The sequence below is a fragment of the Pipra filicauda genome, unplaced genomic scaffold (genome assembly GCF_003945595.2).
Source record: "Pipra filicauda isolate LSUMZ 115617 unplaced genomic scaffold, ASM394559v2 scaffold420_size638996_pilon, whole genome shotgun sequence".
NCBI classification, from domain to species: domain Eukaryota; kingdom Metazoa; phylum Chordata; class Aves; order Passeriformes; family Pipridae; genus Pipra; species Pipra filicauda.
Genome location: NW_024104555.1, coordinates 228,789 through 256,766, shown reverse-complemented (window position 1 = coordinate 256,766; position 27,978 = coordinate 228,789). Strand labels below are relative to the sequence as shown.

The 27,978-nt window shown below is 40.2% G+C and overlaps 1 protein-coding gene across 4 annotated transcripts in view; it reads left to right on the top strand.

Moving 5' to 3' along the window:
• The first annotated feature begins 1,139 nt into the window (after window positions 1-1,139).
• DNAJB6 (DnaJ heat shock protein family (Hsp40) member B6) overlaps window positions 1,140-27,978 on the top strand; it is a 60,202-nt gene continuing 33,363 nt past the window's right edge. For 2 of the 4 annotated variants that reach the window (XM_027715510.2, XM_027715504.2), the window contains exons 1-7: window positions 1,140-1,223; window positions 10,927-11,035; window positions 11,766-11,875; window positions 14,577-14,636; window positions 14,947-15,057; window positions 26,604-26,735; window positions 27,619-27,763. In XM_027715510.2, the coding sequence (XP_027571311.1) occupies window positions 10,971-11,035; window positions 11,766-11,875; window positions 14,577-14,636; window positions 14,947-15,057; window positions 26,604-26,735; window positions 27,619-27,763 (623 nt within the window). In that variant the 5' untranslated portion in view covers window positions 1,140-1,223; window positions 10,927-10,970. Of the gene's footprint in view, window positions 1,224-1,491; window positions 1,573-1,663; window positions 1,761-10,926; window positions 11,036-11,765; window positions 11,876-14,576; window positions 14,637-14,946; window positions 15,058-26,603; window positions 26,736-27,618; window positions 27,764-27,978 lie in introns of those variants that run through there. The other 2 variants (XM_027715509.2, XM_027715508.2) reach the window with 2 other exon arrangements.

Sequence of the window (27,978 nt, the reverse complement as noted above, 5' to 3'; positions counted from 1 at the left end):
TTCTCCTTTTCCCTCAGCACCACACCCAGGCATTGCTTTCTGTGTTTTCTCTCCGGGGAACCCGGCGGGGTTTCACCCTGGGGGGTGAGGGCAGTGGTGCTGCTGTCAGGGGGGAGCAGTGCTAGGGGGGGAGCTGCTCCCTTGGCCAGTGGAGCCACTGCCAATTCGGGGGTAAGGATTCTTCTCCCAGTTCAATTTCTGTGCTATTTCGATGGCTCAAGCCAATATTGCAGATCACGTTTATTTGCGTGATAGGGTCGTTTGCCATAAACTAAACACCTGAAAATAAAGGGAAGGTTTTGTGGTTTCTTGGTGCTTGGTTCCAGTCCCCCCCACAGATGGCACTGGGGTGGGCCCTTTGTGGGGCAGCTTCTCATCGCTGCTACGCAGAACTGAAATGTTATTACAGCTCCAGCATTCATGTGGAGAATGCTCAGAACCCAGAAGTTCAGCCCCTTGCTCCCCTCGTATTAAGCACGACTGCTTTGAGATGCACCTGTATGTGCAGTGGTCAGAAGGAATCTCAACATAAAAAAGACATTAAGCGTCCAAAGGAGGACCATGAGGGTGGGGAAGGGTCTGCAGGGGAAGTTTAATGAGGAGAGGCTGAGGGCACTTGGTCTGTTCTGCCTGGACGAGACTGAGGGGAGACCTCACTGCGGTTACAACTTCCTCGGGAGGGGAAGAGGAGGGGCAGGCACTGATCTCTGCTCTGTGGGGACCAGGGACAGGACCCCAGGGAATGGCCTGAACTTGTGCCAGGGGAGGTTTAGGTTGGATGTAAGGAAAAGGTTCTTCCCCCAGAGAGTGGCTGGGCACTGAATAGGCTCCTCGGGAAAGTGGTCACAGCACCTTGAGAGAGCTCAAGGACCGTTTGGACAATGCCCTCAGGCACATGATGTGACTCTTGGGGATTGTCCTGGGCAGGGCTAAGGGTTGGACTCGATGATCCTTGTGGCTCCCTTCCTGATGTCAGGATTCTCTGGAGCAGGGAGCAGAGCGATCCCTTTGGGATGTTCGGATGCCCCCGGGCACGCCCGCTCCGCCGGCAGGGGGCGCTGCGCGCTCACCGGGGGAAGCCCCGGCGGGGCCCTTCCAGAAGTTTCCGGAAGCGGCGGGGCGGAAGTGACGGCGCGCGCTGGCGGCGCTTCCTGTCTGCGGCCGGTGCCGTTGGGTCCCGGCGGGAGCGGCGCGAGCGGGGCCGCGCGGAGAGGGCGCCGCGGGTGAGCGGGGACCGGGACCGGGGCACGGGATACGGAACACGGACACGGCCCCGGGGTAGGGGCGGGGGCAGCGCCCGCCGGGCCGCGCCGCTCGGCAGCCGCGCCGCTGTTGCCGCGGCCCCGCGCAGGCCCGGGGGGGCTGCGGTGCCGGAGCGGCCCCGGGAGCCGCGGGGGCTCCGCCCGGCCCTGGGGAAATTGCGGGGACCGCGGCGGGGAGCGGCTGCGCGGGGCTTCCCCCGGGGCCCGGCGGGGCAGCTCCAGCTGCGAATCCCGGGACGGTCGCTCCCAGGTCGCCGCGAGGGCGGAAACATCCCGCGTTTCCATTCGCGGTGGGTTCGGCTGCCAGGAGGTGAGGGCGAGCCTCGGTGCGTTAAACAGACCTCCGTGGAGTCCCTCCCCTCGCACGGCACTGCCGGGGCGGCTCTGCCGTGCCCTCCTTCTCTCCGCAGCTCTCCGCGGGAGGTTGTGCTGCGGGGGCCGGTCTGTGCCCTGCCTGCGGTGAGGAGACACAGGGAACGGCCTTGAGCTGGGACGGAGGTATCAGAAACAGTTTCCCACTGTTCGGGGTGATCAGGCATTGGAATAGGGAGGCGGTGGAGTCACCGTCCCTGGAGGTGTTTAACAGGCACTGGTGGTTTAGTGGTTTAAGGGATACAGTGCTTGATGGTCTCTAAAAGCCTTGATGCTCTCTAGCTAAACGCACTGTTTTCCTCTCCGATAGAAGCAGTTCGGTGAAGTTCTGCTCAGTGCTTATTACTCAGGGCAGGGTCAGGAGCGAGGTTTGTTGTGGGTGAGGTCGGCAGCGGGTTGGTTGTTTTGAACTCGCTGTTTCCAAGCTCCGAGCCGAGTTGAAAGTTGACACTGGCAGGTAAGAAACATGGTTTGCCATCAGTGTTTGCTGGGCTTCAGAGGGGGCAGTGGGCTGGGAACGGTGATTTATGACCACCGTTCACGTTTGCAGCAACACTCTGAGCTGTGTTACTGTCGGAGCTCTCCTTGGGTGCTGTAGGGTTGAGCCATGCTAACAAAGATGGTTCAAAATACTGAACAAATTTGTTTTGAATTCTGATAGTAATAAACTGACGCAGTAACATGGTAAAAGCTAAGTTCGTAACAGCGCTAGTGTGCACGTGGCCAGGCTTGTGACATTGCGTAGTCAATTAGGGATCAAACCCGGAATTTTCAGGGTATAATGTGTCAAAAAGTGATAAGAACAAGGTGTTGACACAGAGGGAACAGCTGGAATGAAGCGAGGCTCTGCCTCTCCGGTCCTGCAGCAGAGGTTGCAGTCACTGCTGCCTGCTGACCTTAATTTTTGTTTACTCTTTGAAGATCCTTGTATTCCAGCTAGGGATTTTATGTTCAGCTGATGATCAAGATCCTGGTAGTTAAAATACCATTTAGTTTGATGGATTATGTTGTCAAAGAAGATTTGTTTGGACCAGTGAGTAAATGTATTTATAGATCTTGTCTCTGTGGTTACTTTTTTTTTTCTTAAAATTTTAACTGTAGCTGAACAGTGGTCTAACTTTTTTCCCTCCTCTTGGCTCCTGTGCTGCCTTCTCGGTGGAGAATAAGAGAGTGTTGGAAATGGAAGCTAAATTACTATTAAATTTTCTTAAATAATCTCAGATAGCGAAGGAGAAATTTAAATTGCTACTTTTACTGGCAGCACTACTTAGACTGCAGTAGTAATAATAATTTCTCTATCTGTAAACTTCAGGGTTCCCCTTGTTCTCTGTCAGAGTGGCGTTTTTAGCACTTGTGCTTTCAGACTACAGCATGTTCTTATCCGGGTAGCTTCTCTTTCTCTGGTATTTTTTCTTGTCTTTCCTAGATTGATGCAGTTTGCTAATTTATCTTGGCTGGACTTGGGAAGAAAACATACAAGGCTTCACCTCTGTGTAACACTGAAGTTTTAGTTAGAGGGCTAATGTGTTCTGCTACTTTTTTTTTTTTATTAAATAGATACACACATTTCTTTATTACTATATTCTTTCTTTCATCCACTAGAAGTTTTGGAATGGATATGGAGAGAGGGAACAACTTATATTAAATCATCATGGATGATAATATCAAGGATGTAGTAGTTCTTAACAGTGCGTGGACTGTCCTGGGGAAAGAAATACCTGGTTTTTGGTTTGTTTTGCATCTGTACTTAACACACTGGTGCAGTGAGGTCTGCGAGGGATGAGGATAGTTGATTGTGTTGTACCCAAGTCCAGAGGCGTCGCAATTCCGGCCTGGAATCGACTGAAATGTCACACCGGGTTGAGCTCCGAGCGCAGCCACCCGTGTGAGCCTGAGCTGCTCCTGTGCCGCCGGCTGTGAAGGGGGGGCAGCTTGTCCTGCCAGGACACTGCACTTCCAGGCTGGAGCACCTCCTGCTTCTTACCGTGTAAACAGTGATGTTTTGAAGGGAATGCATTGCCTTAATTTTCAGCTTAGTCGTGTGAGGTTTAATGTTCTAGCATTGTGCTCCTTAAGTAGGAAGTGCTCCATTTCTCTAACAGCATTTGTAAAGAACCTCCTCAGCCTCACGTCCTGAAAGCATTTTCTGTCAACAGCTTTTCCTTTGTCTTACTCAAGGAATAAGGATTCAAGGATTAGTGAGAAATTACTTAGCTTTGTCTAAACTTGTTGGATCTTGCATATGATGATTGTTTACTTCAAGATAGATTTAAAATAAAACTGAGGATATTAGTAGGTTTAAGTTATATTTTTTCTTTTCATTGAAATACATTTGAATGGATGTTAGATTTTTCTTACATTTAGACTTAACAAAAGCATTATTCTCCTGTTTATTTAACTGCTAGGGAAGAAATAATTCATGCATATGCATTTCACTCCTCCAGTTACTAGTTGTAGGTTTCATTTATGCTTTCTATTTGTTCTGAGAAAATACCGAAATCCCACTGATATTAGTGAGGACTCAGAACCTAACAAGGATCTTAAAGCTCATATAATAAGTGTGAGGTCATTCCTGTCTACATTGCAGACAGTTTTAATAAAAACTTTGTTTTGATTAGAATTATTTTTCTACCTTTCTACCTTTTCTACCTTTCTACCTTCTATGACAGCCTGTCAGTGCTCTTATAAAGAACTTACTCTTTGCGTTAATGAAACTTTTTTATTCTGTTTGTCTGAAATAAAATTATCGTGACTCCAAAAATACTTCAGGGAAAGCGTGTAGAAACTTTTAACTATTTTCTTTTCTCTAAAGGATCATCTCATTGCATGTGATTATTTGGCTGAAACTTTCTTGGCCTGATCTTTCGGTTGAGGCTTTCACTGTTTTTAATTGTTTAATCAAATGCAGATCATATATTTTTTAAAATAAGATAGGAATATTTTTACTTTGTATAAAGTAGCCTTTTATGGTTAGTTTTAGGAGGGTGCCAGTGTTGCAGATATTTGTGACACAATTCCAAATTTGGACACCTAAATTGTTGTGTTTTGGAAGAATGCTCCTTTGCTTTAAGGAAAGCTCGTGAATAAGTCTCCTTCGATTTAGGGCCTGCTCAGAGATAGATGGATAAGCAGGAGAGTGTCAGCCAGGGGAGTGAGGGTGTCCTGTTCACTGATCAGCTCCCTTTCCCTGTTTTTGTTAGACATTTCTTTCACAGATGAAGATTTTGGATTTCTTCTGTTTTCCATTTTTGTTGGTTCACTGTTTTTAATGTTTTTTTTACCTGTTGCCCTCTCCAGGCTTTCCTTGTGCCAGGCAGTAAAACACACCAGTCGTAGTTCTTGTCAGAGCTGTGTCTTGCAGCCCTTGGGGAGGAGAGGAATGGACAGAGTTCTTTGTAACTTCTTGCCTTAAGGGGTGAGGGAGCCTTGTACGGGTGTCTCCTTTTTGGTTGTGGTGGGGTTTTGTTGTTGTTGGCTTTTTTAAAATGGAACATGAACTTCAAGGTAAAAAAGCAGCAGCTTCCTTTTCCCTGTATGAACTGCATGCTCTTGTGTAATAATAACTGTATCCAAATCTACTCTGTTTTCTGACATAGAAGCAGGATGTTTGTTCTGAGCATGAGTTTAAACTAAGCTTTTTGGAATGTTCATTTGATTAGATTCATCTCCTGGGGATGATGTGGTAGTATTAAAATAATGAGTATAAACGTGGCTATTTAAGTACATTTTACTAATTTTAATTGTATGGTAAGTTTACATTTTTCCATGAAACAATAAATTTCAGGAACCTGTGAAGTTAAACTCTGACAGCTTTTCTAAGCTCAGGTAAGCACAAGTTAAAACTACTGAGGTTTTTAATATGCCTTAGTCTGCACCACACTGTGCTGGTATCAGTGGGGGGAAGAATTTAATGTTGGTGCCTTGTTTAAATGTATTTTCAGATTAATTAATCACAAAACTTATACAGGTTTTCTTGCTCTGTTATTGCACTCATCAGAATTAAAGTAAATTTCATTTTGTTCCTTAGAATTCTTAAACTTCTTAGTAAGTTTTTCTGGTAAAGAGTGTGGGCATTTTTGTCTTAGCTCTTGTACAGCGCTGACACGGTGGATCTTTGCAAGTTCAGTCAAGAGACTGCTCATGGTTTCAGTTCAGTTACATATGGCACATCCCAGATATTCTTGCTAGAACTGACATAGATACCTTGATTTTATTTGGGATTTGACCGAGGTTTTGGGACTTGTATGGCTTCCTGCGTTGCTGAGTTGTGCTAGGTGAAATGTGTTTGATTGTTGCCTGAGCGGTGTTTCATTCTGAGGAGTCATGGTGTGAGATTTGGCTTTGGTCAGGGCATAGGAGACACCAGAAGTCAGGTTCTGTAACCAGTATCTGTTTTTTAAAGACAGTGATTTCTTCAAGCCGATGAGAGCTCTTTGAACTGCTGGTACAAATGTGTCTTAGAGGCCTTGGCAAACAGTGTTATGGTTGATCTTTGTTTACCCTCTTTTAGATGGGTAGATAAAATAGAGAGATAAGGCAAATGATTAAAATTTGTAGATTGCATTTGAAATCTGTAGCTTGTGAGCAAATGAAGTGACTGAACTTCAGATGAAGTTTGTTACTTCTAAACAGAGTATTTGTATATGTGTCTGAATTTACTGGACTATAAATAATAGAAAGATTAGCAAAGGTGTCTTGGCTGTGTAAAAGTCAAATGAAGAAATACTAGAAAACTTTGAAAGTGTGTGTGTTGTTGGAATTCTTTGTCCGGCCCTGGATCCACAACAGCACTAGCATGACTGTAGTGTGCATACTTGAAGGAGTGTAAAATTTCATCAGATCCCACTCACATATTGCTTTCTAATAAAACTATTGGAATATGAAGAATCATATTTTTTAATCATAGATTACAATTCCCAAAGATCTTTGAGTGTGAGCATCATCTGTTAACATCCCAGAGATATCTCTGGGTTGCTCAGTTGCTGTTGAGTAGGTCAGATTCAAGCTCAGGCTGAACTGGGAGTCAGAACAGGGTATTTATTCCTTCCGGGTTGCCAGCAGGATGCAATCCTTTACCTATGTTCATGGAAAGCAGCAGGTACCAGGAACTGGATGGCTGTGGGACTTGCACAGGATGTTGATGACTGGCTGCTTCTGTGAACTGCATGAATCAGGAGTTTGGAACTCCATCTGTCTCTCCAGGTGACTGCACTAGTCACAAAGCTTGAGCTATTCTGGCATCTTTCAGGACTCTCTGTGCTGCCTGTTGCTTCATGGCCAGAAATAGATAACGTTTTCTAACTAAGCTGACTGCAAAGGTCGCATGCCCCTTGCTGTCTGAATTCCCTCTTGGCTGCTCTAAGAATTTCTTGTTTGGATACTTTTTTCCCTTCCGTATTTAGTTAGGGGTGCTGCTTTGTCATCCCTTCTGGTTGTGCAGCTGATTACTTGCTTTGCTTTTCTTTGTAATCTGATCTTATAAAAGTTTATGGCTCTCTACATATCTGTGTTCTGTAATGCTTCTCATGCCTTTTATGTAGCTGAGGACTGTGCTGTGAAGAGAGTTTATGAACTGGGTTTCAGGATAACTGGTGGAGCTCTGGGCTGTGCTGTACGAGGAGGGTCCAGCCTGGTCTGTGCTCCTGTCGGTTGCCTTGAGTCAGTGTGAGTGTTCAGGGCCACTGCTCCCTAAGCCAGAACAAAGCCGACTTCTCCTGTGGTGACTGAGAACTCTATAAACTATGGAAACTTTTGGTTCACATAAACACTTGCCTGTTTGATTTTCATGGAGTTAGAGTAGCTGATAGTGCACTGCAAACTCAGGGCAGTTACCAGCACAAGTAACTACGAACTGCAAACACAAAGGCCGTGAAACTTCTTTCAGCTGGAGATTTTTTGCTTATCTTTCTTCTGAGACTTTGAAGATTTTGTGTGGATGGAGGCAGGAAATTAGCTAATGTGGGCTGGCTTCCTTGTGGCTTCAGAAAAAGCTCCCGAGTGCCTAATTAACAAGCCTTGCTCGTATATTTGGAGACAAATTGTTTGACAGATTTGGTGTTGGAAGAAGATTTTTGTCATGTCAATTTGGTTAGGATAATTGGGTGGTTTTTTGCATCTTTGAAACATCTAGGCATTTTCACCATGCTAGCCTTAAAAATACTGATTTTTTTTTTTTAATTGGCCATCTTCTGTTGTCAAAGTTGATGGTCATCTATATTCTGTTTTATTATAAGGCTCTTAGTGGCTGTTTCCTTGAGTAAATATTTTAAATAATTTTGTCCTGTAAAGATTGCAGACAGAGGTCTCTTCTAGTTTGCAAGTATTGTTGAGATCTTAGGGGGAGAGGGGGGCTTTTGGGTGTGGGTCATTTCAGTTTGTTGTTTTTTTTTTCTCCAGTCTTATTTGCTGTTGAGCAAAAATCCAAGTTTTTTTCAGAGAGCTAAATATTAGCTGACACTTTTTTTTAAAATTAAGATGAACAAAAAAGCTGCAGATTATTTTCTTGGTGTAAATATTGCTAAAACCTTTTTACATACAAGAAAAAAGTTCCTATGATAACTAAAATTTCAGCAGTACAATTTCTGGTTTATGGTAATTGGCAGATAGAAATAACAATAAATCGGAGATGAACTCTTTACTGTCATAGGACTGTTTGATTAGGAGAAGGAGAATATTAACAATTTGTTTTCTTTAGAGAGCTGCTGTTTGTCTTAATTCCAGACTCTATATTAGTGGCAAGTAAAAACTGAAAAGTAACATGCTCACTAAAGACAGAATATGCAAGCCCCAAAACATTTCTTTGGAACACATAATTCCTCTATTCTTGAAGGGTTTTGCTTTTTAGGGCCAGAGTCATCTGTTAAGAGGTGGTCATGTTGCCTCAGCATTGGTTTTTGGTTCCAACTTCAGGCTTCTGTTATTTAGGATATATTGATGTCTGTATTGAGTCTGAACAACACTGCAGCATTGTTTTTAAACAAACAGCAAAGTATTTAAATATATGATGAATTCAGTATGACTTCCAGTGTGCACAGAGTTCTCTAGGAAAAGATGTGATTTATTTTTTTACGTGTGGGTTGCTTTTCCTACATGCTTATTCTAGCTAGAAGCTTGAGTTTTAAATTTTCCCTCTAAGATAGATGTCTGAATTGAGAGGATATCTAATGCAAATGTTATATTTAAGAAAAGGAGAATATGGAAAAAACACGTAGTGGTATGGTTTGTGCTCCTGTCTTGTGGCTTCCTGCTGTTTGCTGGTATCCTTGTTAGGAGGGACTCTGACCTCTAGCCTTAAACTTGACTCAGATATACTCTGATTTTTTTTTTGTAACTATATGTTCCATATGTGCTATTGCTCATAAAGATTGGCTGTGGGATTTGATAGCAGACTTAACCCACGCTGACCTTGCTCTTCCCCTCTTTGTTCATGAGCTCTTCTAGTCCTTGTGTGGGAAACAGCAAAACTAGTGAGACCAGTTGATAGCAAATATTCTGGGATATTTTTGGTAATCTGTATGTTTACATATTGAACCCTGACATTAATATATTATTATTGGCATCCTTAATGTTCATTTTAATTCATGTCTCCCAACTTCCTTTGACACTGGTCACAATATGAACTATACCCTTGCTATTTTTTTGGTGTGGGGATTTCTTCAAAGGGCAAAGTCAATTAGAGGTCTGTTTACCTGCTGCACTTTAATTTTGTGTTTGTGGGACTGTATGGTTAAGTAGATTGCTAAAACCACCCAAGTTTTAAACACAGATAGCTCCTCCAATGCATTTACTTCTGTGAGTAGTTTGGAGTGGGGAGGCAGCATGGCAGGGTATCTCTTAAACTGGTTTTGCCATTTGAGGAAATGTGTGTGTAACCACATCCCTAATTAAAGTTAATTAAGCTTTAACCTACAGAAACAACATATTTTGAAGCTATACCAATTTATTTTAAAAGGAAGCCTCTCATTACTGTTTATATCCTGGGATGTTGAAAGATATATGTAAAACGAGTACAATAAATTAATTTCAGAATATTTCACTGGGCTACATCATGCTTGGTACTCTCAGCATTTGTGTGAAAGAACAGGAAAATGAGACTGTGTGGGCTAAAATGAAAAACACTGAATGACTTGAGGGGGGAAAAGTTATTTCAATGAATTTTTGTTCTTGATGCATGAGATAAGAAAATGTGACTAATACATTGCTGTATTGTTATGTTCTGAGTGTGTTTGTGTGACTTCGCCTGCAACAAGTTGATAACTTGTGGAAAATGTTGGTGTTTCCTTGTTCATAAAACTTGGAATGAACCAGCAGCAGTGGTAGGATGGAAAGGTGCTTGGAATTTTTGCCAGAATGGAGACTTGTTACAGTGTTGGAGAGAAGAAGCCTTCGCAGGAAGACATAAGACATTATTGCAACTTTTAGAAAGATTCTTTCATCTTAGTCCTCATTTAGTTGGACTAATGATTGATATAACTGTTTCTTATAATTATTCTCTAATATTGACAAGAAACTGTCAGTATTTAAATTATTTTTTTTTTAACTTGTAGGTTTCTTAGGACTCTTGTGAAAACTTTATTCTTTTATACTAAGAAGCAGAAGGTGACTCTGTACTTGAGTTGGTTGGTTAACCTTGCAGTTGGAACAACCTTGCCTGGCAATGTACTTCTGTTGGTAAACATAAAGGAAGTAAAGAGTGTTGAGTAGCTTTGGCAACGTGCAAATTTTTTGTCAAGGTCTGAGTACAAGAAAGGCTTACTGGAATCAATAGGTAGAGTTTTAGGTTTCCAAGACCTGCACATTCGTTGCTTTTCTGAAGAGAGCATCTCAGTGAAAATAATGTTCTGAAGAGCAGATGTGGAAGAAAGGACCCTTTGTTTCTGCTCATATATGCTTAAGACATGACTTAGGTGTCATAGATGACATTAGGTGAGCATAATATATGCTTTCTTTTGCATTCAGAGTTAGTAATATATAATCAAAACCGTGACCCACATACTCTTTTTAATATATTGATTAAATCAGGCTTTTCAATCTGTTTAGTTCCAGGAACTGCTGGTTACCCATGTGTCTGTGTACTGTGCTTCAATGGGATTAAAGAACATAAAAATCAGAATTAAAGTAATTGTTTGACTTGTCGACCTAAAATAAAGCGTTTTTATTTTTTGGGGTTTGGAACATTTGAATTTTGTCCTTCTCAGATCAGGTTTGGTACTAGAAGATACCTGACTCCTACCTAACTTTTATGAAGTAACAGTACTGGACAAGCTTCGCTTACAAGTTGTTGTTGTTACAGGACTTGAAAGACTGAGCTGTTGTTAACAAGACACCTACTGAAACATGGTGGATTACTATGAAGTTCTGGGAGTGCAAAAGCATGCCTCAGCAGAGGATATTAAAAAAGCGTAAGTGTCACTGGTGTGTGTTATGTATTTGAAGGAACAAATATAATGACGTGGTTTCTGGATCTGCACTTTGTTGCCTTCCCTTGTTCTTTTGCTAATTCCTGCACATGCTCCTTTGTCAACTCAAATGTTTGAACTGTGATCTTGTGTGACTGTGTGAAACACTCCACATCAGCCTAAGGGCAAGCTTAGCTTTGCCCCTCTAAGTAGTTATGAACACTTGGCCTAAAATGTTTCATTTGAGGATAGGAATTGTGTGCAGGTGTAGCAGTCAAAGAAGGCATTAATGGTAAGATGCTGCCGCAGTCTGGTATTGGTGTGTTCTCGAAGCTTTATCAACTTTGACTGTACCAGGTGCTTCACATGTACCAGATCCTTCTCGATGCTCCCCATGGTTGCCTGTAGTACTGAATAATTATAGAGCTTCAAGGAGAAGCCCACAGCAGACGTGTTTTGGAATGTTACGCTTTGATCATCAGAAATGCACGGGAATAATTTCAAAATAACTGAAGCACGTTGGACCACTTTTTTCTTAAAAGCATATCTGAGAAGGTGGTTCTTTGTGTGCCTGTAGAATCTGTTAATACCAGTGTGGTTGCAAGATACAAAGCACTGGGGAACTTCTAAATACTTTTAATTCCTGACAACTTGTTTGAAACATTTTGTGTTTATCTGTATAGCATATTCCATCATTTCAGAGTACAATATCCTTTGTTTTCCTTCCACTTAGGTACCGTAAGTTGGCACTAAAATGGCACCCTGATAAAAATCCAGACAATAAAGATGAGGCAGAACGGCAATTTAAACAAGTAGCTGAGGCCTATGAAGTTTTGTCAGATGGTAGGTATTTTAAAAGGGTTCTTGAACTGCCTTTCTCTATTCTGGGTATCAGACTGAAAATGTTGATGTATGATGCTATGAAGAGATATTGTTACTTTGGTTTATTATCCAACTTGACTACTTCCTTTTCAAAAGAGAGAGAGAGAAGGAAGCTGGCAGATAAGACAGAATAAGCAGAAATTTTGAAACAAAAATATCAGGATCTCTCTAGATGAGTAACCAAATTAGTTTTATTGTAAAAATTGAAATTCTGTGTCTGGCAGGCCCTCTTCAGAAATTTCTGAAGAGAAGTCTGCAAATACTAAGATTAATTTTATCTTAGCAGGGAAAGCCAATGTTACCATCGGTGTAGGGGTATTATTGTGTGTATCCAGTAAGTCAGGCTAGACCAACCCTGAAGTATCTACTGTTGGGCCCACTGCTTCTAATTCTTGTAGCAGTAAACTAGTCTTGACAAAGCTCAAGCATACTGTAAATCTTGCTGAAAATTCAGATTGCATTTGGGTGAGTTCTGTAAATTCAGTCAACTGTGATACAGATAGTGATAAAGATGGTGTTTATTTTGAATTGTTCTGAAAGAGGTGCTTAGCCTGACCCATGTAGTGCAGGAATGCAGTTTAGAGTTCACCCATGTGTTTGCTCGAAGAGTATCATTAACTTCTGCCAGTGTTCTGGCAGAAGCAGTCTGAATCATAACAAAGTGATTTAAGCTACTTTGATTATTTTCCTCTGTAATTGACTGCAGCTGTCTATATGCTATTTCTGAAGTGTCCTTGATTTCACCTGAGACAGTGAGCATGAGAAAGCTATATTTAAAGCACTAGTGGCATCTAGATTACCTCTCAGGGTTCAGCCTGATTTATAGAGCTGCAGTCTAGTACACACTATTTCTTTGCTTGGTTTTGATACTTAATTGACATGGGAGAAACAGAACTTAATTTATCATTAGTTCATTGTCTTCTAGAGTACTTTAACCTTCTTGAACTAATTTTTTGAGCAAGATAAAAATAGGATACTGGTCTGGTTGTTATACAGATCTTTAAGTTCTTTGGAAACAGTACACTGCTAGAATTTTAGAACATCTAAAAGTGCTGCCAGTTTTTGGATTGAGACCAAATCCTAACTTACTGCTGTCTTAACAATCATCTGTGCAGCAGGGATACCAGAATCCTGAGCCCAGTGGTCAAGAGGCAGTCAGCTCCTCTGCAGACCTAATGAAATTTTCTGACATCATTACAGGCTTGAATGAAGAGAGATTTTTGGCAGAAGAACAGTTTTGTAAGAGGTTACTTAAGCGAAGAATACTGACATTGGGTGATCATTGAACACACTTCCCTTGTGGTTTAAAAATGTAACATTTTGAGATGAACTTTGGGCTTTGTGAGCCCTCAGAGTGCTGTTTCTTGCTCCTGACAGTTTATCTACCTTACTGCTTTGGTCTTTTAACATTGATGAGTAGGTTAACCTGCTTTCTTTAAAAATTGCTTTCTAGAGAGGCAGTATGGGTAATTAAACAAACTTTGGGGATTTGTGTGTGTGTGAACCTATTGCAAGTTTCTATTAGTTGGAGATGATGACCATAATATAAAATTTTAATTCCTGTTAGTCAGAAGTGGTTTAGTTTCCAGCATCTGTTTGAGGTAACTGCATGTTCTTTCAGTGATGCTATTTAAATTTTAAAACATCTTTCACTGAAGAGATTCCAGTGGGAAAAGCATGATAAAATTGAGAATCTAAAATCAGATGCCCAGACTGGTTTTTGGCTGATACTGCCACACCAGTGCAAGCAAAGTAAGCCAACTATCTGCCTCTTTAAGCTCTTCAGGTTCCCTTCCAGTACCAACAGTGCCATCTGATCCTATGCAGTAATGTAGAGCTCGTTTTTCTCCCCTTTCTCGTGGATACTGTAAGGCTGGTCTGGAGTGAGATTTATAGTCATGTTTTGCCTTCTAAAATAACGGAGAGCAAGCAGTTTGAATCACATCCTTCCATGGCATTTTGTAACATCACTTCATTCTCCATTATTAAGCTGAAAGAAGTTAATTTTAGGGGTTTTGCAGTCAGTCATATAAACACTGTTCTTCCGTTCTCATAACTCTCTTACTGTGGGCGTGTTCTTGTGCAATAAAAGGAAAAAAAGCAGTGGTCAAGGTTTGTGAGGTGGATAGAAGGAAGAGAATGCTTACAGTGTGAATGCCTGAGCTCTGGAACTGCTTTTCAGAGAAACTGTAGAATCTTTTCTTGCAGATTGGTGAGATCAGGGCTTTATTCAGGCAAGATCTGACCAGCTTTGTGATTAGACTTGTGTGGAGTAGCAGATTGAATTCCAGAGGTCCTTTACAGCCGTAAAACTTTGTACCTGTGTAAAGAAGAAGACTGCAGTATTTGTTTTAAAGTATTCTTTTAAAGGGCAAACTTCCTTGTGAAGTTTGTCCTTATACCAAACTTCTTCTGATACGATAGGACTGAAGCTTCTAGAACTAAATGGTAGTAAGTCTGAAGTTTAGTGCCTGTTCTTTCTGAACCTAAATTGCTTTGGCAACCCTCATTAAAAACATTCAGCAGTTATATGCTAGAACTTTGTTAAATAAATAAGCTTTGAGAAGGTGTTTAACTGAGAATACCAGCTAAGTCCTTTCCCCCTCTCCCCCCAAAATCAACGTACCTGTTTACTGACATGATGTGCAACTTCTCCTTGTAGCTAAAAAACGTGACATCTATGACAGATATGGAAAAGAAGGCCTAATAAATGGAGGCGGAGGTATGTTGACAACCAGCAGTTCTTTGCTTTCTCTATTCTGGTGGAATCTTCCAATCCTCTAAAAATTGAGATTACAACTGTTTTACATTTTTTTCTAGTTGTGTTGTCAAAGGTATTACTGTTATCTTCTAAAAACAGACAGAGAGAACCAGTTGTAAAAAATATTGTGTGTACTTAACCTGAATGATACCTGAAAGGGAAACTTTAGAAGTTGTTTATATTTTTAAATGATTCAAATACCATATAGGACTGAACTTTCTTGTTAGTGAGAATGTGTGAAAGTAATTGAAACTTAACGGTTTTTTTGCAGGTGGAAATCATCACGATAATGCTTTTGATTTTGGATTTACATTCCGTAACCCAGATGATGTCTTCAGGGAGTTTTTTGGTGGAAGGGACCCCTTTTCATTTGACTTCTTTGGTAAGTAATCCCCTCGTTTTAGTTACGTGCATCTAAAGTGTGGCTAAAACTTTACACTTACAAAACAAATACAGCTAATACAGTTTTATTAAAAATAGTTCTGAAAATGAGGTAAACAATTGGTATTTTGTATTATATTTGAAGTATTTGTTTCATACATGTTTCTTGGTTGATTTTATAGTACAGAACAGATGTGGCTTGCCAATACATGTTTTGTTGGAAAGCCTTGTTTACAAAACCATGAAGTCATGGCTACTGTGTCTCTGTAGATTGGAAGGAACTAATATATGCTGGAATTTCCTCTCAAGAATTCAAGCAGGCAAACTTAGTCTGTTGAATTTCGTCTCTTTTGATCTCTAAATAAATAAAAAAATAAAGCTTTGAGAACTTCTGAACTGGGCAGGTTACCTACAAGTGTTAGAGCATAGCTCTCAGTGTGGGCTTGTGTCAGAGCAGGAGTGATTTTCTTGTGTTGGAATAAGAACAGCTACATACATAATCTAGACATTCTCCCAAATTCATGTCACTTGTTTGCTTGGTATAGAACCCCTGAAGAGTCAAATTAAATAGTTCTTGAGGCCTTGATGCTTCATTTAGGAAGCGCTCATTAAAGGAAGCAATATGTGATAAAGTTGTCAAAGTAATCTTTTTACCCTGATGCTGAGGGTCCTTTGACTTGTGATGTTGCTTGCTCTAGTGAAGGTCTTTTCAGAGGTGCTGGAGTTCTTACACAATCTCTGTATATATTCTACTCATCAAAGTGCTGATCTATAAAGCAGAACAGATCCTGTGTTCAGTATTTACTGCGAGAAGGTTCCAGACTGAAAACTGCAAGAAGGGTACTTGAAAAACAAAGCTTTCTTCCTGTTATTCCTGATATTGATCAATTTCTATAATAATGTATGTAAATGTTTCAATATTTTTAAAAGTATTTTTTTATCTTTGGCAGCATTAAGGGTCTAGTCCAGCTCAGATTTTAATTATATCTTTTTCTGGTTTGCTATTTAGGAATCATCAGCTGTTGGATGACTCTAATGAAGGATTAGAAAAGGGGTTGAATACAGTAGAATGCTAGTTGAGGAATTAGATGAGTAGCTAGAGGAAGAATCTGGTAGAGGATAAGCAGCAGAATTTGGGCAATTGGATCCAGTGGGAAATCAGCAGAAGTAGGAAAGGGCAGATTGGAGGAAGCATCTAGGAAAATACTGATGAGTGAAATGGGCTCTGAACTGGGAAGATGCAATTTCTTCACTGTCTGCAGTACAGTAAAAATTTTAAGAAGTGCTAAATAATGGTTTCAGTTGAGATGAGTGATCTCAGCACTGGTTAGGCCACATCTGGAGTACTGGGTCCAGTTCTGGTCTCCCAAGTAAAAGCAAGAGAGTTACTGGATAGAGTCCTGTGAAGGGCCACTAAGATCATTATAGGATTGGAGCTTCTCTCACCTGAGGAGAAGTTTGAGAGAATTGCTGGAGTTGTTCAGTACAGAGAAGGCTCAGGGTGAGAGTCTCATCAGTGCATTGGGAATGGAGGGTGTGAAGAAGGTGGAGGTTGCCTGTTGTCAGTGGTGTCCGCTGGCAAGATAAGAGGCAATGACCACAAATGGAAGCACAGAGGTTCTGCCTGAACTTAAGGTAGTATGATTGCACTGTGAGGGTGACTGAGCATTGGAGCAGGTTGTCTGGAGAGGTGGTGGAATCTCCATGATTGGAGATACTCAGAAGGCATCTGGATGTGGTCCTGGGCAACCCAGTCTAGATGTCCCTGTTTGAGCAGGGGATTGGACCAGATGAACTCCATAGGTCCCTGTCATCCTCAGCCATTTTGTGATTGAGTGGTAGAAAACCTAGAAAAATCTGAGCAAGATGTTGAGTAGGAAGCTAGAGAGGAGGAGCTGGGAGAGCGTGTTTAGCACTTTTGTTTACTTTTTCATTTAAGATCTATTAAATAAAATAGTTGGTTCTCAGTCAAATATCTTTATAGTAAATTGTATAGGTCAGGCATATTCTACCTACCAGTGGGAGACTGACATGGACCCTCCTTGGTTTTGATTGTATTTACTTCATCAGCCCTAGCAGGAGATTTAACTTGCTGTCTCTGAAAAAGTCAGTGTTCATGATTAACCTTAAATCCATGAAGTTAAATTCTGCTTTAAAATTCAGGCTTAAAAAGCCTGAGGACTTACCTTTTGGGTTCCTTGGAAGGAAGACTGTACAGCATAGTGCATAGAGTTATCCCACTTATCAAGTGGAGGTACCACGGCTAACGAAGTTTTCCTGGGATGTTGCAGCTGCTATAGCCTCTCCTGTGTGATACATCTTACCTTGTTACATCAGTGGACTTAACAACATACCCCCCTTGCTTAATACTCAAATTTATTTATTTATTCAGAAGCTGGTTATCTGCTTCATGTATTGACCTCTGTCATCGTCAGCTTTAAGATATGAGTAGTGAGGCACAAGCTCTGCTTCTTGCCCAGTAAGGTTCTGGCACTGTCAGCAGTGTTATGTGCACTCCAGTTAAAGAAAACTAATAGTTTCTAAGCTGTCTCTCTACTTCATGTGGATAGTTGCAGTGTCAGTGACCAGAGTCCTAAAAGCCTGTGTTGAGCTTTGGATTTTGAGCTTAAGCTCTTGAAATTTTTCTAGTCAGAAGGCTTCAAAATGAGCACTTTTTCACTTTTTCCTTTTCCCTTTTTTTTTTTTTTTTTTTTGCTTTAAGATGCTGAAGGCATTCTCTAACATGGGAAATTTTAACTCCAAACATTTTTTTCACAGATTTTTATAAAAAATTGTTGGCAATTGTCTTTACACATACACAAATATTTAAGGTAGTACCACATGAAAATATCGGTGCTTTCAGCTCAATGTAGTGCATTTTATAATGCCTAAAACAAGCAGTAGAATTGTGTGTATGGCATGAGTATTTGTATTGGTGAACTAGAGCCCTTGTAGATTCTGCTGTGTTGAAACACTGGTGGAACAGTTCTGTCCTGAAGAATAAGTGAATTTGTCTTCTAAAAATGAGGAGTTTTCAACTTGTTGATGAGTTTTCTGTGGAAGTAGTGACTTCTTAAGCAGCTACTCAGGTTATAATTGATATTCTAAGCAACTGGATAAGGACTGGGGTCATGTTTTCTAAAAATGTACACTGGTTGAATCAAAGATGAAATTGAATAAATACTTTGAAACATTTGTACTTTTTATGCAGTTTGAAGTGGCACATAGTGAAGCCCACAGAATGCAGGTGGGACTCTCTATCCTGATTGCCATTGAGTATGTAAAGAGCAGCATTCATATGCATAATTCCTGTAAATTTATGGATGTGAAGGTTTTCTAAAATTGTGCTATGAATTGAGTCTGTTAAACTCCACTGAGCTGTATTGCACTGATATTGCAGTTACAGTAAGTTTTCTTTATAAACAAAGGCATCTTTATTCATCTGTAGAGAAGAAGAGAATGTATGAAGACTTCTGTGGTGATTTTTAAGTGATGAGTCCCTTCAGACTTTTCAAATGAAAATTTATAATACTGTTAAAGACAGCTCTGAACACTTCCAAATGGAGCAAAGTTAATGTTATGTGCTGTGTGTTGCACTGGAGACAGTCACAGTTTCTCTTCACTCTTTTTTTAGGCAAATTCTTTGTAAAAATAGGGGTACTTTTTAAAACTTGCTCTGATACTATGACTGCTGGTTAACTCCTAACCTTTGAGACATGTGGGCTCGCTTTTTGTGACCCCTGGTTACAGCAGATTCTGTATTCCTGGTGAGCTCTTCTGGTGATAGTTTTTAAGTCTCTTTAACATAGGGATGGATGCTAATCCTTATGATGGGAAGAAAAGTTGATGCTTCCTGTGCAGTACTACTTTTGTATTGCAAAGTACTGCCTTGGTATACCAGTGTCTGGCATTCAGCTGTCTGTGCCATACACCTGCTGTTCTCTGACTGGCCTTTGACATTAGAACTGACTGTTTACTCTTAATGTAGGGATTGATTTCTCATTTCAGTAAGCTTGCTTTATACTGAAACTATATCCTACTTCGTTTGTATTTGGTACTTGCCTTGCTTTGGTTTATTTATGTTCTGTTTAGCATTTTGTTTGTGTTTTACTTGTAAACTTTTCAAGGATGTTCTGCTGTACTTTACCAGTTCATATAGGAGGGGAGGATCCCAATGTCACCACTGGTAATGGAGGTGTATTGAATAAAGACCTGCTGTGTCAGGGATTGTGAGGAATAGAAATAGATGTGATTTGGTGTAGGCAAAAATGCTTGACTGTTTCGGGGCTGTTAAAGATTTGACTTGGTTTTGGTTTAGAGGCTTTTCAGGTTCTCACTTCAAGGATGGGTTCTATGTTGGAAGATATCAGTGAGGAATTATGTTGAAAGATGAAGATGTTGTAACAAGATCATAACATTCCCCAACAGGCCATTTAGTACTTCAGACAACTCCTTAAGGAGTCAATTAACCTCTTCTAGACTTTTAAGCTTCACATACACTCTAAACCATCTCAGCTGTCACCAGGTATGTCTGTGATGCCCGAGTAGTTTCTGTATGGGCTAGAAATTACAACTCAGGACCTACAGCAGACCAGTATCCTCCAGCAGCTGTTTCTAGAAGCTCGACAGGATGTTTCAGGGCGTTTCAAACTGCTTTAGGTGCCTGTATGTCTTCTGAAATGAATCCCACAAGGAACCATGCTTTTCTCCCTGGTAGAGTGTGTTACTGATGTGATGTGATAAATTGGTCCCAATGGATGCCCTCTCTAGACTTTGATGTCCAAGAGAAGTCTGTTTGTGGAGTCTCTTTTCAACACAGATTGTAGTCTTGACAGTTTTGCTATAGTTCCTAAACATTTTATTATTCTCAATGTGCATTTGGAGATAGTAATTTATAAATGTCTTAAATGTTTTTCTTAGACTGTAAAGTAGGATTCATGATGTATTTTAATACAAATTTAATACCAGATAATGCATATAAACCTTATACATTCTGTGGAATTTTCCCTTGAGAATTCTGGTTACCTGGTTAATGTGGTATTTAAAAATCTACTGTCTTGGAAACGAAAGGTAAAATTAAACTTAACACCTTTATGTGGCTAGCTAGATATAAATGTTTGTCCCAGAGAATGTCAACTAGCTTGTTACCTGGTATGTAGTTTGGTTCCATCAAAGGACAGAATTACTGCAGATTGAGTGCTGTAATATTGATTGCATAAAAAGAAGCACGAGTGTTCAGGAAAAGTACTGTGAGTTACTCTGAGTATCCAGGCTAAAGAATCTTCACAAGACAAGAAAGAGGAAATTCTATGTGCAGTAACCATTGCAACCTCTGCATGATCTGTGTTTTAGGGTGTTTTTCAGGAGTGGGATAGCTTCATCAACCTATTTGTCTCATGGATAGAAAGTTTTCTTGCTGTAGCAAAAGATTTGCATAAGGATTGGATCATGGATTTAATTCACATGTAATCCCATTTCTGATAAGTGATTGTTTAGGTGTCCTAATGCAAAATGTATTTGTTAGTAAACTGGGTTATTAAAACTGAAAATGGAGGTGGCTTTCAATTAAAGCTGTCTTGCACAGCAGTGTCTTCTTGGTAATTAATGTTTTTGTTGACATAAATTTGCAGCTTTTGGTGCAATTTATGAAGTACTTAGAGATTTGCATGTGCGTACATTGCTTTGGTATGAATGTACAGTTTTGTTTCATAACCACTAGTCTTAGATCGTAATTACCCCTTCAATGGTCCAAATCTTACCACTCTAAATTTTTCAGAAATAACTTGGGAAGTTTGCAGAGGGTTTTTGAAATACAGTCATTGTCTCACTCACACAGCATTATCAAACAGGATTAGGTAATACTCTGGTTCCATGGTCAAACTAATACATAGTTTCTCCTGCTGAAGGGGAGGAGGCCTTGCTCCAAATTTTCATGTCTGTCTTCAAACTTTAATCTTTGTCTAATGTCCCATTAGATAGATTGAGAAGCTGTTTGATAACACACTGGCCAAAGGTTGTCTTGGGTATCCCAAGCCAGTTCAGGTTGTTAGTCCCCAAAAAATGGTTTGATTTGGTTTTCTTGAATGGCTAGCTGATAAAATTGATCAGAGGAAGAATGCTGAACATAGCACAAGGAGAGCAGGTTATACAGTGGTAATGGAAGATTCCTCCATTTTTAAGGTATGCCTGAACATTTGAGCATTCATTTGATAAATATGAAATGCTGATTACTGAACTCCAGCATCTTTGTAATTACTGTGTAGATGGCATTCAAAGGTAATGTTTTAAGTCTCCTATTTTTTTAGAAAATAACTAACCCTAAGGTCTCTGCTATATATCATTAGAAAGACTTTCAAATGCTTCTGCTGGTAATTTATTTAATAAGTGGGGTAAACATCTGTTTGACATCTAATTTATGAAAATGAGCAGTTACGAAGACCATGCTTGAAACGTTAGGCAGGTGAATCAACAGTGCTTGCAGCAGCATCTTAGTGTCTCCTGAGTAAGTGACATCAACAATATGCTTATTTTGAAGTTAAGGAAGAAAACATTTCCATGCAGAAGTGCTTACAGGTTTCCGTGGCCCATCCAGTTCAGATGGTATGGTTTCTTTTAGTGCCTGGGTATACTCTAGAGCTGTAGTTTCTGTGTGTATTTACTGCAAATCTGCATCTTTGAAACTTTTTTCAAATAGACAAGATAGAGAACACCTACTCCAAGAATTCTATTGTATTGTAGGTATCATATCTGTAGCCATTTGCATGAACACCTTGGCCAGACCTGCATTTCAGACTCTCTTCTGGCAGGATCTATAAAGTCATTACAGTGTGCTTCTGATATGAAGAAAGGATGTTGGGCAGGCAGCCTTGGCTCACTGAAACACTGCAGCAGTGCAGCCCAGTACAGTTTGACTGTGTCCTTATGCAGTGGCTGAACAGCCTTTCAACATTCTTCTGTGCTGCAGCGAGTGCCACCCTCCTGCATCTGCAGTACAGGCACTCAGCTCACGTGTCATGCTCTGACAGAGACAGCAGCGTGGCTCTGGTGGCAAATAGAGGAGAGAACAGTCACTGGCTGGGGAGGTGGCCCAGTGAGCGGTGCCTGAGCAGGCAGCCTGTTTTTACAGGCTAAGGTTCCTCTGCATACTGTCCCTATAAGATTATAGGCATCTCCTCCTGCAGCAGTACGTGCATGTGAGAACATTTGCTGACAGCACACAGTTTATCTCAACACTTTTCATTTTCTGGAGGTGAATGATGGCATTGCAGTGGAATGTGCTTGATTCTTTGGTCAGGGATGGTGTCGTTCTATGATGGAAAGCATCTTCCCTCACTGCTTTTGACCCTTGGGCACTTCTGCTTCTGCCTACCTTGTAACCAGTACAATTGCTTTTACAGCCACACTGTGAACTCCAGCAAAGAATTGTTGTGGCTGAACTTCCTTTCATCTGGAGATGTTCTTCTCAGCCTGTTAGTGTCTAGTTCCCCAAGCCAGGGCCAGGGGATACACGTGTCCTGGTAGGAGTGACTGCCATAGGAAATGTGACACTTCTAGTTTATCATGTATTGCGATTTCAACTAATGCCTTAGATTGCTATAATGAATTTCATCAGTTTTAACTGCATTGTGGAGTACTTCAAATGTAGATGTTTTGGGGTTTGCCTCCTTCCCTCTCTTCTCCTATTGTGTGGTGCTTTCCTGCCCGTTCTGTTTCAGATACACCAGTCTTGCCAGTACCGAATCAGATTAGCTCATGGATGCAACAGAAAGTAACAACTCAGTGTTTTCTTTTGCATCAATGAATTAATACAACTTGTTATTTGGTTCAGTGATCACAAGGCAGGAAAGGAGAGCAATCACATGTTTTAAGTAGTATTCTGCAATTAGCTGTAAGGGAGAAAATCCTGTCTCTGTGTTAGAGCTGAGGACTCCTCAGCGTGGGGGGATCACGACCTGTCTTATTTTGAACTGCAGTGAGATATTTATTACAGTGGTTGTTGTTGTTATTTGACCTGTTTAGAGGTGAAATTCTTTTTCTGTGACTACAGAAAAGCAAGGTAAGATTCCATGGTTTGCAGGGAGCAGGTTTTAATGTTTTACCCAGAGGAACAACACAGTTGTTATGTTTGAATTAGCGAAGATTTTTCTAAAGAAAGTAAATTCTTTTGGAAACATTACCACTAATGCAGTTATTTTCAGACAGGTTTGTTAGTACACAGTCTTTTGTGTTGCTGGGAGTTCTGTGTTCCAGTCTTATTAACTTTTTGACTTCTGTAACTGCAGTCTTCCTACCTACTAACAAACAGCAAGAGTCCTGAAGTCCTTCCTTTTGTCTGTGGTTTTTTTTTTTTTTTGTAACAGGCTACCATGAGTTCTTTGCTTAAGCATTTACCTTTTTCCCCAAAAGTTCATGTAATCTGCTGTTGTTGATAGATTAGAAGTCTGTCTCACTGGCTTTTTTGAAATTTCTTGCCTTTTGTTCTCTCTCAATCTTTGCTGTTCTGACAGCACCACAAGCTCAGAAATGTACTCCAACATTTTTATTGAAACTGAATCTAAAACTCTGTCCTCCCATAAGGTTTTGATAATACCTGGATTAGAGTAAACTGATTTTATCTCCAAACAGTATTTACTAATACTCTGAAGTGACAGTAGTTTAACATTTTGGTTTTGTGAAGCTTTTAACGTGTATTTATATAGTATTTTCAATTTTTAGAAAGGCCTTGACTTTTTTTGTGTGTGTAGTTGTTTTTATTGCTTAATTTTGTTAATCTGATATGCTTCTAACAGTCAATAAAAATGGATTGTGAGCACTAAAATGACTATAATAAGATGAGTCATTAAAAAACCCCGACACCCTGCATTTGAACTGTTTGGAAAGAGCTTTCTTTGTGAAAAGATTATCAGGGATGGAAAGGTTCTGCTAAATCACAAAAATAGACCTACAAGGCTGAAATGTTATTATTTTACTGAGTGGTGCTATTAATCATCCTGATTTAGGGAATAAAAGCATAAACAGGGTCTGAGTAACTGTAAGGTTGCTCTGTTAATGTGTGTTTGATGGTAGATACAACCAGCCTCCTGCTGCCTTCTCTTCTCAGTGTTTTTGGCACTTCTTTTCTTCTGCCTGCTGTACCTGTCTGGCTGTCAAAATAATAAATATTTTCCCTGAAAAGTCCTACCCCTTTTCCTGTCTCTGCCTAATCCGTCTCCGTGAGCATTCTGCAGTCCACCGTGGGACAGTGGTTCGAGTACCTCACTCGAGAGAGTTACTGGAAGAGCACTGGAGGATTATTCCAGGGCTGCTGACAGCAGTCACCTGAGGCTGCAGCACGTGCTGATGCCAAGTGCTGGCCTCTCCCTTTGGAGTGCAGGGTTGCCAGAGGCTAATAAGGCATGTCCAGGCCTCGATTAGGTTTTGGTGTGGCAATAATCCATTAGGAAGCTGGGTTGATATCAGGGATCTCTGGGAGCTTCTGTGATCCTCCCTTAAATAACTTAGTGTTTAGCAGCTGTTGTGCTGAGGAGGAGAGATTCACTTGCAGAATAGGGGGGGATTAAAAACTCGAAGCCTACATGATATAGGTTGTTTTGTTTCTATTCAAACTCCAGGTAACAGGAAAATTTGGATTATAAATAGAAAGCTTAACAGTGGGAGTAATATAATATAGATCATTTGTACACGTGAGTGAATGACCTTCATAGTGAACCTATGAGTCATTCCAGTGAGAATAAATTGGACTACAAAACAATTAACTGCAGTGGGTTTATTTGCTAGTTGATACGCTAGGCTGACAAAATGGCCTTTTTTAAAATCTGGCATAGTGTTTGTTTTGGAAATTATAATAATTCCTATATTTCCATGCCAAATTGTTGATTTAATTTCTATAAAAATAGTAGTGGGTCATCTTCATATTGTCCATGTTTTGCATGGACAAAAATAAAAAAGAAACTACAAACCAAAAAGTCTGAGGTAGAAAAAAAATCTTACACTTGCTTGTCTAGGGTATGTAAGATAAACGTTTGGTCCCGTGTTGTTTCAATAACTGTGGGAGCTAGGGGAGGGATAGGATTATTTTCTAACTGGTTTAGGCATTGTTATGTCTTGGCTGATGGGTGTGTATGTCTGACCCTCAGTGGCTGCCTTTGTTCAGCGTAAATACATTGTGACATTTCACCTTTAAGTAATTGCACATAAACCAGATGATAACTTATATATTTTTATTATCTACTGATTACTTAATGATGCATAATGCATATTGCATTAACTTGGAGATTTGTCATAAATAAGCTTGGATTTTTGTGGGGGTACCTGAGGTGGAATAAATACTGCATTTCTGACCTTTGCTTTGTCAGTTGTGGTTCTGAACAGTCACGCAGCTACAAATCTTTCCTTGTTTTCATACTGGTATTACTGCCATCACCAGGGTCTGCATTTTCTGAGCTTATTCTGAGCAGTGTTTCAGACTGTTACCTTTCAATATTGAGTCTCTACTTGCAGAACTCGTTGTAAAATCACGGGTACTGTAGAACACTGATTCTAGGAGAGCTGAGATTGATGAAGAGTAGTTGTAGCTACTAAACTTCTCTGGTTTTAATGCAAGTATTATGTTTATTGAGTATCTGGTTTATGAGTGTAGTTTTTTAGGTTGTTCTTTGTCTCAAGAGAACTAGAAAAATGCAGTTTTTGGATAATTCTACTAATAATTATTTTTCCTTTTTTCAGGAAAATGTGATAAAGTAAATAAAGATTACTTGTATAGGTGTCTGATGTTGTGTCCTGTAGCACCTCCTCCGCCTTTTTTTTTTTTTTCTTTTCTTTGAAAGAGACTATTGTCTTCCTTCTGGGAATGGAACAACAGCTGTTCTGAGTGACATAACACTGGAACTTGAATTTGAAATAGCATTTTGTCCATGACCCCCTTTCTCTGTTTTTCCCCTCTTTCTCCTGCTTGGTACGGACTGAATGCCTCTTTGGGATACCTTGTGTAAACCTCTGTACTTTGCTGCCTAAATGTGCATCAGAATACGTGTTTGAAGTATCTAATGTGGCAAGTGCTAAAATTAACACTTGGAACACTTCAGGATTATGAGTCATCAATCCCTGGCTGCTGCTTTTATATTTCAATAATTAATATAACCTATCTGGAAGTTACTTTTCAGAGACCTATCATGGTGATCCACAATCAATCTTGAATAAAAATAAGCGAGAAAATTCAGGTAGCTGCGTGCTATATTTTACATTAGGTGTACTGATTTTTAATGCCAAACAGCTAAAATAAGGAAATCAACTACTTTTTATATATAAAATATTTTTAGGTCCAAAAGTGAAACAGAATTTAGTCCAGAAGGATCATAGGCATTACTTTTGGGGGACTGTTAGTTCAGTAGCATCAAATATTTCAAAGGAAGAATTTTATCTGTAACAAGAAATGTTTGGGGTTTTTTTGGGTTTTTGTTTTTTTTTTTTTAATAAAGAATCCCTAATGATTAAATACAGAATCACTCAGTAATGCTAACCTCTTAAATGTTGTCTTCTGTTTTGTAGAAGACCCTTTTGAGGACTTCTTTGGGGGCAGACGGGGTCCAAGGGGAAGCAGAAGCAGAGGTGGTGGATCATTTTTCTCTGCCTTTGGAGGATTCCCTACTTTTGGAAGTGGTTTTACTCCATTTGACGCAGGTAAATATCACAACAGTTAAGAAGGAACGTGGGTTTGGTTCACAAAGGATTGCAGTATAATAAATTGCCTTCTCCATTCAGGAAATTTCTGGGGCTGTGGTTTTTTAAATTAAACTCTCTCTGTAAGGTGTGAATGTAAATAAAACTGTTTGGGCTACCTGAAAGTTCATGTAATGTGAACAGACCTCGAAGAAGTAATACTTTCTGTGTTTGTTATTTTGGTGCTACAGTTTCTTTATAGCTTTAGAATTGCTTTTGTTCTGTTTGCTTTTAGGTGTTGGGAGTGTGATGGCTTTTAGATCCTGAAAATACACCGAAAAAATGTGTGCCTGAACCCCATGGTACTACTTAGCCTGGGGTGGCCAGTTTGAATGCTGACCTGGGTATCAAGGGGTTGCTGAGAGCTGCTGGCAGTCAGCATCCTTTAGGGTGAATCTAAGTGTTAAGATTCTGGGTATTATTTGGGGTGTTACTGATATAAGACTAGTTCTGTCTGCCAGCTCAGGGCATCCCAACACCTGCATTAAAGCAGATAATCAGATTCATTAGAGTTGCTGCCTTTACCACCCTGAGTGGAGAGAAAGGGGAATGGTTGAGTTCAGCAGACAAGCTTGAATGCCTTTTCAGGGGAAGAGTTGACAAATGGTTTTTGGACAATGCTGTGCATTTGGAACTTGACCTGTGGGTCCATATGAGAGAAATAGATGGGGCCAGAGTCAGGTTTTTATTCTCACACTGATGTATAATAACATCTAGTCACTGCTGCTGTGTTGATGCAACCGAGGGCATCCTGAAACTAGGATGTAGTCTGAAGGGATGAGAAATTTGGATCCCACAGTCATGCAAAAATACATTTTTAGTCAAATGCCTTCTTTTCCAATAGGTTTTACTTCGTTTGGTTCTCTGGGACATGGGGGCATTACTTCGTCGTTCTCCTCTTCGTCATTTGGTGGTGGCGGGATGGGCAACTTCAAATCAGTATCAACCTCAACTAAAATAGTTAATGGCAGAAAAATTACTACAAAGAGGTAAGAGATATAAATATATTTCTATGCAACTATATGCAGAGACTTAAATAGCTATAATTACATGCGTATAAATATACTATATCTTTGCACGCATACATCTAGTGATACATGTATTTTTTTTTATTTTTGTTGTTCTGTTCATTATATTACTTGGATTTCTTTGCTTGAAAACATTTTGAAATGCTGTATTGGATTCTCTCACTCTTCTTGGCATT